Consider the following 13,371-nt stretch of genomic DNA (forward strand, 5'->3'; position numbering starts at 1 on the left):
TGCGCCCAAGACCCAATCTTCGGGCTGATGACGTTAGGTTATCTTGAAGAATTTGAAGGTAATACTCCTTCTTCATTATCCCATTTACTCTCTGTAAAGCACCAGTTCCATTGTCAGCAAAACAGCCCCACAGCATAATACTACCACCACCGTGCATGACGGTAGGCATGGTATACTTGGGGTTAAAGGCCTCACCTTTTCTCCTCCAAACATATTGCTGGGCATTGTGGCCAAACAGCTCGATGTTTGTTTCGTCTGACCACAGAACTTTCCTCCAGAAGGTCTTATCTTTGTCCATGTGATCAGCAGCAAACTTCAGTCGAGCCTTAAGGTGCCGCTTTTGGAGCAAGGGCTTCCTTCTTGCACGGCAGCCTCTCAGTCCATGGAGATGCAAAACACGCTTGACTGTGGACACTGACACCTGTGTTCCAGCAGCTTTTAATTCTTGGCAGATCTGATTTTTGGTGATTCTCGGTTGAATCTTCACCCTCCTGACCAATTTTCTCTCAGCAGCAGGTGATAGCTTGCGTTTTCTTCCTGATCGTGGCAGTGACAACACAGTGCCATGCACTTTATACTACAAACAATTGTTTGCACTGTTGCTCTTGGGACCTGCAGCTGCTTTGAAATGGCGCCAAGTGACTTTCCTGACTTGTTCAAGTCAATGATTCGCTTTTTCAGACCCATGTATGTATATTTTTGACCCAGCAGATTTGATCACTTTTTCTGTTAACCCATAATAAAGTCATAAAAGAACCAAACTTCATGAATGTTTTTTGTGACAAAGAAGTATCTGTTCTAATCACTCTATCGGACAAAAATCAGAGTTGTAGAAATAACTGGAAACTCAAGAGAGCCATGACATTATGTTCTTCACAAGTGTATGTAAACTTTTGACCACAACTGTGTATATATATATATATATATATATATATATATATATATATATATATATATATATATATATATATATATATATATATATACAAAGTGTGTATATATATTTAACTTAGCATTATACTTATGACAATGTGAAATCATTGTCTTTTTACACAAAACTCCAAAAATTTGCCAGATAAAAGTATTGGCATCCTTTGAAAAATCATGTGATGCTTCTCAAATGTGTATAATTAAAAGCACCTGTTGCTTACCTGTCACACATAACAGGTGGTGGCAATAACTAAATCAAACTTGCAGCCAGTTAAAATGGATTAAAGTTGATTCAACCTCGGTCCTGTGTCCTTGTGAGTACCACATAGAGCATGGAGAAAAGAAAGAAGACCAAAGAACTGTCTGAGGACTTGAGAAGCAAAATTGGGAGGAAGCATGGGCAGTCTCAAGGCTACAAGTCCATCTCGAAAGACTTAAATGTTCCTGTGTCTACCGTGCGCAGTGTCATCAAGAAGTGTAAAGCCCATGGCACTGTGGCTAAACTCCCTAGATGTGGACGGATGGTGGATAAAGAACCTCGACTAACATCCAAACGGTTCAAGCTGTCTTGCAGTCCGAGGGTTCAACAGTGTCAGCCCGTACTATCCGTCGGCGTCTGAATGAAAAGGGACTCTATGGTAGGATACCCAGGAAGACCTCACTTCTGACCTAGATACATACAAAAAGCCAGGTTGGAGTTTGCCAAAACTTACCTCAGAAAGCCAAAAACGTTTTAGAAGAATGTCCTCTGGTCAGATGAGACAAGAGTAGAGCTTTTTGGGAAAAGGCATCAGCATAGAGTTTACAGTGAAAAAAACAAGGGCTTCAAAGAAAGGAAAACGGTCCCCACAGTCAAACATGGCAGATGTTCCCTGATGTTTTGGGGTTGCTTTGCTACCTCTGGGACTGGACTTGACCGTGTGCACGGCATTATGAAGTCTGAAGACTACCAACAAATTTTGCAGCATAATGTAGGGCCCAGTGTGAGAAAGCTGGGTCTCCCTCAGAGGTCATGGGCCTTCCAGCAGGACAATGACCCAAAACACACTTCAAAAAGCACTAGATAATAGTTTGAGAGAAAGCAGTGGAGATTTCTTAAGTGGCCAGCAATGAGTCCAGACTTGAATCCCATAGAACACCTGTGGAGAGATCTAAAAATTGCAGTTTCGAGAAAGCACCCTTCAACTCTCAGAGACCTGGAGCATTTGGCCAAAGAAGAATGGTCTAAAATTCCAGCAGAGCACTGTAAGAAACTCAATGATGGATACCAAAAGCGGTTGTTCGAAGTTATTTTGTCTAAAGGTTGTGCAACCAAGTATTAGGCTGAGGGTGCCAATACATTTGTCCCGCCCATTTTTGGAGTTTTGTAGAAAATGATAATGATTTCATTCTCTTTTATGTGTTTTTATCGCAAGCAAAATAAAGGAAGATGTTAATAACAAAGCATTTGTAATTGCAATCATTTTCTGGGAGAAATTGAGCATTATCTGACTGAATTGCAGGGGTGCTAATACTTTTGGCCAACAGTGTATATTGTATCCTCTAATGAACCAAAAAATATTTGATTAATCAAAGCTCCTCATCCAGGCTGGAGGAATGGTCACTCGACACGAGCCATTACAATCATTTCTGTTCATTTCTTGAAGGAAAAAAAAAAAAAAAAAAGGGACTTCCACCCCCTACCATCCTCTCTTGCAGCAGCCGAGGGCGCGTCAGTTTGGGCTTTGCTCTCGGCATGGCTCAGTGTCAAATCCTAATTCTCTGGCGAAACTCAGTCAAAAATGACCAAAATGAAGCCCTTCTGGGTGCATTGACTGCCGCTCGCCCACTGTGCTGCTCTGCGCTGCCTTTTGCGGTATTTTGGGGCTAAAATGGTTTCAGTAATTCCACCCCCTACTTTTGAGGGGGCACAAATTCAGGCTTAACTCGTGCAAAGGATCGGTGTCAAATCCTGGTTCTCAAGCAAAGCAAAATTTTGGAGCCAAAAATGCCCAAAATAGAGCCTTTGAGGTGGAAGTTTTCTTTGGAGTCATTTAACACTTGATTATGGGCGACAAACACTGCTGACTCCATCTTAATACGGATGTTGGACATGTGAACAGGCAAAATGGCTGTCACTCACAAAAGTGGATCAAAAATCAACATTAGCATTGTGTATATGTTGACAAAATACAAGAAGATTAAAGAGAGCTTGCATACCCTAAATCACATTTTGGAAGCAAGATGGAGCGCGACCAGATTCGTGCGCATGAAATGACACAGACTGATAAATGACTCATGGATCGGAAATCATTACAGGTTGGGTCGAACTGATCCGTGAATGAACCTTGTATCGGAACCCAATACAGACATTGGATCGCGTTGGCCCCATCTCTATTCAAAATACGTTTTATTTGCTAAAAACTTGATTTGTTTTGAGCATTATGAAAAAAATCTGCCTTGAGGCAGTGCAACTAAATTACAGGCGGGGTTTCCCCACGCTGCTTCTTTACAGTCATGCATAAATGTAATACATCTAAATTAGACGCGATATTTCAGCTCCCAAATGAACTTAAAGTGTAGTTTTGGCTTCCTAAGAGAGTTGACGTAACGTTTTTGCTAGCTGTAGATCTTGGCTACAGATTAACGTCATGTCGCTGCCTGGTTGCATGACACTAAAGGAGTTTGTTTGACATGTTGGCAGGACTGCGCAATGAACATTTTTTAGCTAGAGATACTTCCTATAGATTAGCGTAGTGGACCGTGACATAAGATCTGATTTCTCAAGCTTAAATTTGGGAAAAATAGCCTGTGATACAGGCTACATTTACAAAAATGTCGTAAAAACTGAAAGATTCTTTTATGCTCCAATCGCACAGACCTTCAAAAACAACTGATAATTCTGTTAATATTCACGCCAAGCCAGAAAATGGCAATATAATCTTTTACCTTTATTTGAATATCCTTGGGTTAGTAAGCTTCTGGGTTTAAATCTTGACTTCTTTCAAAGACAAGTACATGTGTATCTGGTATTATATTGCCTGTGTATATGGACACGTTGACCCCCACTGTCAATCCTTCATCATGCCTGCACTCCCCAGAGTGTTGCGGATGGCGGAACGCAGCACCAGGTGGGGGGAAAAAGGGAACCCGCTCCGGGGAATTCGAAGCGATCTCCAATCAGGCCAATCAGCGGCAAGACATTGATAGATTGATGGGAGCTGTCACGACTCTGATGAGTTCCCGGACATTCGGTCACAGCGTTGCTATTTACATAGCCTGCCCCATATCATCTGATTGCAATTTTGCCTCTGCTCCACTTTTTGTTAGGGCAATTTGTAAAGAGGGGAGGCTTATTTGTCTTGCGCCGCCAACGTCAGCTGGTATGTCGAGCCCATGTGTATGTCCAGGTTTTTAAATGTGTTTCAGGTGGGAGAAGGAAAGAGAAAGAGTCGTTTCCTTCCTATCCCTTCTTTTGTGCTTGGCAAGTGGCATCTCACTCTCTCTTTGATATCAGAAGCAAGGAAGACTCAATCACTGCTCTCCCGCCAATGGCAGTGAATGAGTTAAATACAGTTAAAAATCATTGGCAGCATTCTCCCTGTGCATCAGCACCGCTGACCACTCTGTGATATGACACCTGTCATAACATCTCACTGCACATTGTCAGCAGAGAGCTAATTACTTTACACAGTGTCACAGCCATCACCCCTCAGCGTTCTGGCTGCAAACGTACCCCACCTTAAATTAGACTCGGCCGAAAGAACTTCATCGGCTTAAATGTCTACAGATGTGTGAATTTTGTCACCCCCGTGAAAGCGTTTGTTTCTTCGTTCCGCAGACCCATCGGCCCCGCCGCGCCCCAGCAGCTTGCGTGTCACCAACGTGACGCAGGGAGATGAAGGCTTGGTGACAGTTCGTCTCAACTGGAGCTTGCCAGAGGAACCCGACATTCCCATACATCACTACAAAGTCTTCTGGAGCTGGACCGTACCCACTAAATCGACAGTTCCGTCCAAGAAAAGGAGGAGAAAGACCACCAACGGGGTAAACACTCCCTCCTCTTGCTTTTCCAACATTATCTCACTCAAGGTCTCCTCCTCGGGATTCTCCAAAGTTGTGTGCGAAGCCATCAATCACGAGCAGATTCAGCGATTCTGTTTGTTGTTACTCCTTCCTCAGACTGATTGAATAACCTGTCAACCCAGTTATGCTTTGAAGGAGGACACATTAATTTTGATTCATACAGTATTTCCACTAAGAAACATTATTGGGTCGTTATTTACTGTACTTGAAGACGCAGAGGCTAACAGGATGCTAAAAATTACTGGAGCTGATTTATGTCTACTGGCAGCGCTTTGCGTCTGCTTCTTCAGCTTTATTACATGTAGGCATTTTAGTCACACTTACAACAAGTGACGACAGATTTTAAACATCTATTATTTTTAGATATTGTGATTGTGATTGCCGTATTGGGTTTAAGTTACATCAACACGCTAGGCACTAGGATTTGGCAGAGTTTACACTTAGAGTCAATTAATGATGGCATTAATATTTTTTATAGTTATCTGACACTGTGAATATGTCTGTGATTTGCATTTGGATGAATGAAGTGAGGGGTGAAGGAATTTGACTCTAAGATTGCCGGAATCCCGCCAGCCGAACCGCCGGAACCGCGCTAGCGCAATTCCAACGACCCGGGGTGGCGCAACACCAACAACCCGGCCAAAAGACCAAACTCCGCACATTCACGTTTGTTTTAACCCCTTGTATTGACTCAATTTTAAAAGCTGGAAAAAGGCTTCGAAACACAAGTTGACAATTTATTCCAAGTCGATAGCAGTCATACAGCAAGGCAAAACAGCAAGTAGACCCAGACGAGGAGGAAAGTTGGCTCCAGGATCGACATATTACAAGTCAACAAAATAGTCCCATAGTTAAAGAGTTCAGTCTTCTGAAGGCTCTGGTGAGGTTTTGGGCCATTAGAAGAGTGTGTTTGGGCATTGTCTTGTGTAATTTTCCGTTGTAGGTTGAGCTGATGAGTCCATGTGTCTCTGTTGCCAGGGAAACCAGAGTTGGAGATTTTGTCAGCCTCAGTGCTGAGTGTTCAAATTCTCAGCCGTGGAGTCTTCTTGTTGTCAGGCGTTCCTTGTGGCAAAACAGGATGTCCCGCCATTTGTTCTTGACTTTCCAAAAGAGCTGATTGTGGGAATGGGTGGCGCAGACGTGGGCTCGTAGATTTCTTGCCTATCACCTGCTTGTCAGCATTACTCTCGCTCGGTCAACTGCATAACGCACGTTGAGCTTTTGTGGTCAGAAGGCGTCCTGTATCTGTTATGCCCTTATCTGCCCGTTGTCTTGGCAATGCAAATTCCAATCATTCCAAGTCCAACTATTCATGACATCAAATATATTCTGCTTGTTTTTCTTAAACTATGATATAAATCACGAGATCGGATCAGGACCTCCCTAAAATAAAGTGTTACCGGTTAATATTGTTTGGTGTAAATATCCCATAATAAAGTGAGTACAGATTCAGCTTAAATAGTCCGGTGCAGCATATCTATGAACAAATGCCATTTTCATGTCAAATTTGGAGGGTGGCGTCTTATAGTCAGGTGTGCCTTATAGTCCGGAAATTGCGATACTGTATCAGTAAAATAATGGAAATCCGAATATTTACGTCCTGAGTCGATTCACGATATCTCAATAGTTTACATGCCCGGACATTCCACATGGCCCAAGAGGGTCTGATCAGTTATGGCCTACATGTGTTTTCCATACATTACGAATACCGTAATGTTGACTTACTATTACGTTTGTGAAGGTCAGTCAGAAGCTACGTCGATTTCCAGAACGGCACAAAGTTCATCTTAAATAGTGGAACCCCTGTCTAACCTGTATGTCGTCATCGATTAGGTCTTGCGAAGATCAGTTGGATGTCCCCCAAATTAAAGACATCCTTTGCTCATGCTCCAGCACATTCCTCCTTCTATTGTGTTTATCACTGCAGAGGTTTTTGTGCAAGTTTGCCAGGCCTCATATTTTACAGCTTTGATACTATATTGGAGATGAAATCCTTCTAGTAAATGAGAAGTATAAATCCATGGCAATGTGCAGTATTATAGTTATTTTCTCTGACATTTATACAGCCTGTGAGGTACTCACTAGGAAAGCCATTCCGCTTCATTTTTTCTGGAATTCTTACTTGCGGCTACCAAATGTACTGTGACAAACCACTTTATGAAATGTTTGCACAACAATGACTCCTAACACAGTAATTTGACTTGTAATGTAAGTCGTGTTATTATTATTTTTCTAAATACAGTGGCAAGCTACATAAGTCATTCAATTTGATTAAATTAATACAAGGGATCAACTTGTCTTTTCTTTGGCTTTTTGCGTAATTTTTGTGATGCCAACCGAGAAGTGGTACCAGTGACAGCATACAAAGTGTGATGATAACCAGAGACATGTAAGTCAATTTACCGCAACATGAGAAGTACAATTAAATAGCAATTACAAAGTACTAGCAGACCTCAGGTTATGACAGAGTGAATTTGCATATTCAGAAATTTGGAAAACAGTGTAGTGTATTATGAACTCATTTACGTAAATGCAGTAATAGGAAATGTTATCATCCCTTTCATTTCATTTTTCATTCGTCCCTCTCATCTAGTGCCATCAAAGCCTTTGCGTTAAATAAGTGCCCTATAAAAAGTTAAAAAACTCACAACTCAGAATCAGTTCAACATCAGACTTGACGTTACATACAGTAGCTTGTCTCTTACTGGAGATGATACCAACTCCTAAAGGGCTTTGGCATCATCTTAGGGAGTTTCAGAAAGAGCACAAAAACCACAAATAGCTGTGGATCGCTTCCATGGGGGGGAAAAAAAATCAAATTCACATTGCGAATCGGGATCTGCGGTTCCTGTCTTCGCACCAATGACAGCGTTGTGATTCCTTTGCATCACTCATCCGTCAGCGCACGAGTTGCATTCCATCAAGGACGCAAGCAGAAAAGGTCGCAGTCTAGACAGCGTGCACACACCTGCAGAGAGTCTTCTCCTGAATTAGTTTTTCAAAATGAAGAGCAGATGCGGCACTGAGAGTCGAGACACCAGACACCTATTGACACATGTACTACTGGTTTCCACTTTGGCACCTAGGGGCTCCAAAAGCACCCTGCTGGCTTGAGAATGTCAAAACACGCACGCGCTCAATAACAAGAGCTCATCAAGAGGCCGGCGGAATGCAAAATGGAAACCCTGGGAGGCCGTGACAACACAGCTCCCTCACTAGGCCCTGAAGGCTATCTCCTCACCGCGAGGAGGCCTTCCTCAGCTTCACATGTGTTCTTCATAAGAAGGGCTTTCCCGCAGGCTTGGGTTTTGGCACAACAGCACTTAAATGCCACCTCTGTCGTCACAGGCTCAGAACTGGGTGGACCTGGAGGCGCTGCAAGGCAACAGCAGCTATACAGTGGAGCTGCAGGCCGTGACGTATTGGGGACAGGTGCGACTGAAGAGTTCCAAGGCCATGTTACAATTCAGCACCACCCAGAATTCAGAAGCAGGTAAACAACACTTGGATAATATTTACTAGTCCGTTCAGCTGTCGGACTTGGATGACTTTCTGTCAGGTGTCATTGTGATGATTTTGTTTGTCCATGAAAGTGAATCAACAGTTCAACAATGAGAGTCTCATTGTTATAGTGTATATAATTGTATGTTAACACTGCCATTGACAGCGATAGCTGCCCAATTCATTTTGACTGGGAGAGACTGGATCGAATCAGTGAATGATGACTTAAAACTCTTAGAAAGTTTTAAATTTACTAATCCCAATCAAGTGTTTTGAAAGGGGCATTTAATATTGTCATGAAGGTCTTAAAATTCTTAAATTTGAAATGATGCTCCGTTGCATGAATTTTTTCTGACATTCTCAGTTGCCATTTCCTTTGTGAGGTCATACATGAAATTTGACTCAGAAATGGCATTTAATTCTGTTCTAAAATGTCTTTAAACATTTAACACTTGAGCCTATTTTGTCCAAATTTGCTTGCCTTTGATGTTGCCTTTATATTTCAATGAAAAAAATGTTTTTAATGGCCTGGTTGGGTCCCTTTTTTCAGGACATCATAACCTACAGTACATGTCCAAACTGTTTTTTTTTTTTTTTCACTGACCACTTATAATCAACATTTTGGACCCAAAGAGAAAAAAAAAAAAAAAAAAATTTTTTTTTTTTCAAAATTTGTAATACTGATGTCCCATTGACAACCAAACACGCTCAACGAAACGTTTTGGAGCTTGTTAGTATTTATTCAACTTGTTAGGATAAACATTCAACAGAGAAAAACGAGACTGAATACACCATCTGACACAAAAAAGGTTTGGACGTTATCTCTGTGAGGTTAGGTATGACACCCATCACCTTATCGAAAGTATATACATACAATCAAGTTTCTCGAACACACACATCTATATGGTGGAAAACACTAACGTGAATTGAAGTTCCAGTCTGAGACCACCAATTTGGCCAAATTTCAAAATTGTCCTATATGCATGTGTGATACATCATTGGAAAGCTAAAAAAAAAAATCTCAATTTTCTGGGGGAAGAACATTTTTGAACAGGAGGGCATTTAAAAAAAAAATTAACCCCTAAATCCTAACTCGAGGTGAGAACATGGGAGAGCATAATTAAAGACACCAAAATTTTAACGAGATATTATCGCATACTTACCTTGTTTCGATCCAAAAACTCTGTGTAGCATGTCTCACCGAGTGTCAAGACACCGCTGTAAATGGCCACAGCAGGACTTTTTGGTGATTTTATGGGTGAAACACGGTAATATAACAAGGGTTGCGATGCAGAAATCGCAGACATCAAGGAGTGGTCATGATTTTCTTTTTCAAATATTTACCCTTTTGAATGTTTTTTTTTCTTCAATTTGTCTTTGTTTGGATCGATTATTCATCATCTAAAATATCGGGGAAAATGCGACAGTAACAAAAAAATACAATTAAGCGATAGTTATAAGGTAGATATCTGTGACCTATTTACAGACACTATTTTTTGTCATTGTGACGTAATTTGTTTAAAAGTTTAAAATATGCAAGTGAATAATTTTATAAAGTGTTTTTTATACTAAATATTAGACATCAATTAATGATTCTATGCTAAAAATGATTGTGAATAATAAAAATAATTACTTACCTTCATTTTCTGGCAAGGTTGAAACAAAAGTGATTGCGAGGTGTCTGTACACGGGGGTCTCCAGGGTAAAACCGACAAATTAAAAATAGTTTGGGGGCTTGATGTAACATGAAACTGCTATGGCAGCATATAAACATATTGTTCTATCAAACACAACAGTTCATGTGGCTTAAATACAGCAGTTTGTTTTAATGAGGGGTGCAAGAGCAGAAACTGCTTTTTCAGCCTTCTCTGTTTTCTGCCATATACAAATCTTAAAGACTGATAGTGAAAAAAACCATCAAAAAAAGACTTTTCAAAAATATTGACAATAAACTAGTTCAGTTAAATAACTACTAATACTATTACTAATAATAATACTCAGTTTCCTCTTGAACAGGACACAGATCTACGTCACACAATATGTCACACAACCCACTCTTCCGCCGTTTGCGTTCACTTCTAGCTCACCGACTCATCCGACGAAAACAACGACAAATCTGGCTCACCCTCTTCCTCGAGTTGATGAAATAATACATTAGCTTGCGCTAAATTTAGTTTTCAAAGTCGCTCGCTCAATCCAACTGGCCCGCTACCCCGCCTCCATCTCCTTAGGTGTCTCCTTTCTCGGAAATTTATAAAAATGTTAAAATTACATCTGTCCTTCATGACCCTACAATGGCTCCTGGGATATGTAGTTTTTCATGGTGCTTTCGGTTTTGAAAAAGGACAAGAAATGATGGAAATATGGACACAAACACATGGTCCATGCAGTATTTTAATGTTTATATATGAGGGCAATAAAACTATAAATCTCAAATGACATGATCTCCCGTTTTACTTGGTCGAATGAGTTCAAGTAAAAACGGGTGTGGACCTCAACTTCCGCACTTTAAAGTTAGACCAACCAGCGGCACATGGGTGACGTAATTACAGCGTGGCGAGACTTCGAAGATGATATGCGTAAACGCGTTACCGCTGACACCATCGGTGTTAAAGGGCTAAAAGTCTTGAATTTCACTCGAAAACCTATAAGAACCCTGTCGCAGGTTTAGGCCTACATTTGCTTGATCACTAAAAAAATGAAAAAAAAAAAAAAAGCAAAGTGTATGAATGAACAAAACAGAGGCGTCATACATCAGGGCTTGGTGATTGCTACTTGAATGGAATGGCATGAAATTTAACATAACTCAAAATTTAGTGCCATAAAACCAAACTGAATTGGCTTAGTATCTAAAGAATAAGCCATGCTCTGTGTGATATCTCCGATCCGTTACTAAAGTCAATTTTCCTTGAGTTTGTTTGCATTCCACTCGCTCTAAGTTCTCCTTATTAACTGTTAGCAGACAGACTAAGCCTCAGTGCTACAAGCATACATTTTTTAAGGTATAAAACTTGGCTGGAATTGGGAATCGAGCTTGTTGGTACCCGTCCAGATCCAGCACATTCATGCATAAAGAACATGTTGTAGCTGCTCGGGTTTGACAAGAAACCTGTTGTCTTTGTGTTGTCACGCTGCGGACACGATGACAGAGTCAATGTTGTGTTTAAACTGCGAAGCAAACATGGCTCGTTTCTCTCCTCAGTCAAATCGGTGCACAAGTCAAAGAAAGCGGAGATACCCCCTGCTGGACCAACCTTGGCCAAGGCAAAGCGACCTTCTGGCCCGCTGGAGGTGGGCACGCCCTTCTACCAAGATGGTCAGCTGCAAGTTCGTATCTACTGGAAGAACCGCGGAGGTATGAACAAAATCTGTAATGATTTATGGCTTTAATAAAATCACATTAGCACCCTGTTAAGGCCACGGATGATGAATGCCATAATAATGTGTTATGCTTGGCTCTACTCGGCCAAACAATGGAAGAATCTCTTCATAGATCTGTTAGCTGATTGTGTGGACGGACTAAATGAATCAATGTGTCTTTGTGTGAGGGCTGAAAGGGGGAAAATGGTGTCAAACCTGCACACAGGCTGGCAGAGCGGAGCCACTGTTTAGTAAAGAACAATAAACACGCCGAGCGGGAGCTGCGCTTTGGGAATTATTGACAGCTGCCTTTAATAGATCCTTACTCGGGAGGTGAAACGGTCCTTGTTGTTTTGTAAGAACTGATGTCACACGGCTCGGGAAGGCACACTCACATTTCCCAAGTCTTCAACTCATACCCGAGTTGAAATATGGAAGCCTTGAAAGCAACGCTCTCAGGGTAACCTGTCAGATCCCATCGGCCGCTCTATGTTCTGTTACTAATCTATGTCAGGGGCCAAGCCAAACTCTACATCCCCGAGTCAAGAATGCAAAGCCTGGCTTGAAGGGGAAAGCCTGGTGAGACACCAACTGCTGAATCAGAAAAGCGAGGCGAGGAGATGGAGTCGGCCCAAAACTGTTCGCAAAGGTTGGCTTGGACCGTTGCGAACTGCGATCAATCACGGTCGGGGAATCACTGTGTTAAAGAACATTGTAAATCCTCTTCCAGGCTCCTCAATTCTGCAGCGTACAGTATGTGCCGCTGCCATTCATTAGACGCGAGGGACGACCTTTGGCTCCGACGAGCCGGGTTCTACTACTGTAAACACAAAGATGGCCCGTGGAGTCAGAGTCTAAGGACATCTGGTTTGTGTGACAGACAAAATGAAAGGACAGGTTAACTGGACCGTGATTAAACCCTCATTCATCGTGATCCAAAGCAGCTCGGGCCTTTGGGTTCTCTCCAGAACGCCGAAGTGTAGTGCTCCGTGTACTTGATCAGATAATATATTGCTGTCTGGCCAAAACAGACAAAAGACTGTAGGATGGCGGCGGCGACAGCAACAGCTCTGGTTGATTGCCTCTGTACATCTATTTTCTACTTTTTACTGCTCAGGGTCATGGGTAAGATGGAGTCTAGCCAGTTGACTTCAGGCCCTGGGTTAGCTGCTAGCCAATCAAAGAGGCCTGAACGATATTGGGAAAAACTATCATTGCTATTTTTGGGGGGTTTGCGATGTATCGTGATACTAAAACTAGAAGAATTTTCACCAGGTAACTTGAATAGCTCTGTCTCGGATAGGCTTAAACGATATTAGAAAAAATGAACATTGCGATATACAGTATATTGCCAAGGCCCCACACTTACTATTTGCATAGGTTGCACTGGTTGCACTTTTTTTTTAAGGTACACCAGCCCAAATTGTAGACACACCCACATTTTTCATAGCATCACCTTTAACGCCATACTTTTATTCACTCTCCTTAACATTCTTACAACTCATACGAGTGAGT

At 41.7% G+C, this 13,371-nt stretch overlaps 1 protein-coding gene across 1 annotated transcript in view; it reads left to right on the forward strand.

The window, feature by feature from the left end:
* Positions 1-13,371, forward strand: part of LOC130926795 (anosmin-1-like) — a 163,446-nt gene that overhangs the window by 119,384 nt on the left and 30,691 nt on the right. Inside the window, exons 7-9 of the mRNA XM_057852030.1 lie at positions 4,751-4,956; positions 8,344-8,488; positions 11,699-11,851. Of these exons, the coding sequence (XP_057708013.1) occupies positions 4,751-4,956; positions 8,344-8,488; positions 11,699-11,851 (504 nt within the window). The remainder of the gene's footprint in view (positions 1-4,750; positions 4,957-8,343; positions 8,489-11,698; positions 11,852-13,371) is intronic.

This window comes from Corythoichthys intestinalis, chromosome 12 (genome assembly GCF_030265065.1).
Source record: "Corythoichthys intestinalis isolate RoL2023-P3 chromosome 12, ASM3026506v1, whole genome shotgun sequence".
Classification (NCBI taxonomy): Eukaryota; Metazoa; Chordata; class Actinopteri; order Syngnathiformes; family Syngnathidae; genus Corythoichthys; species Corythoichthys intestinalis.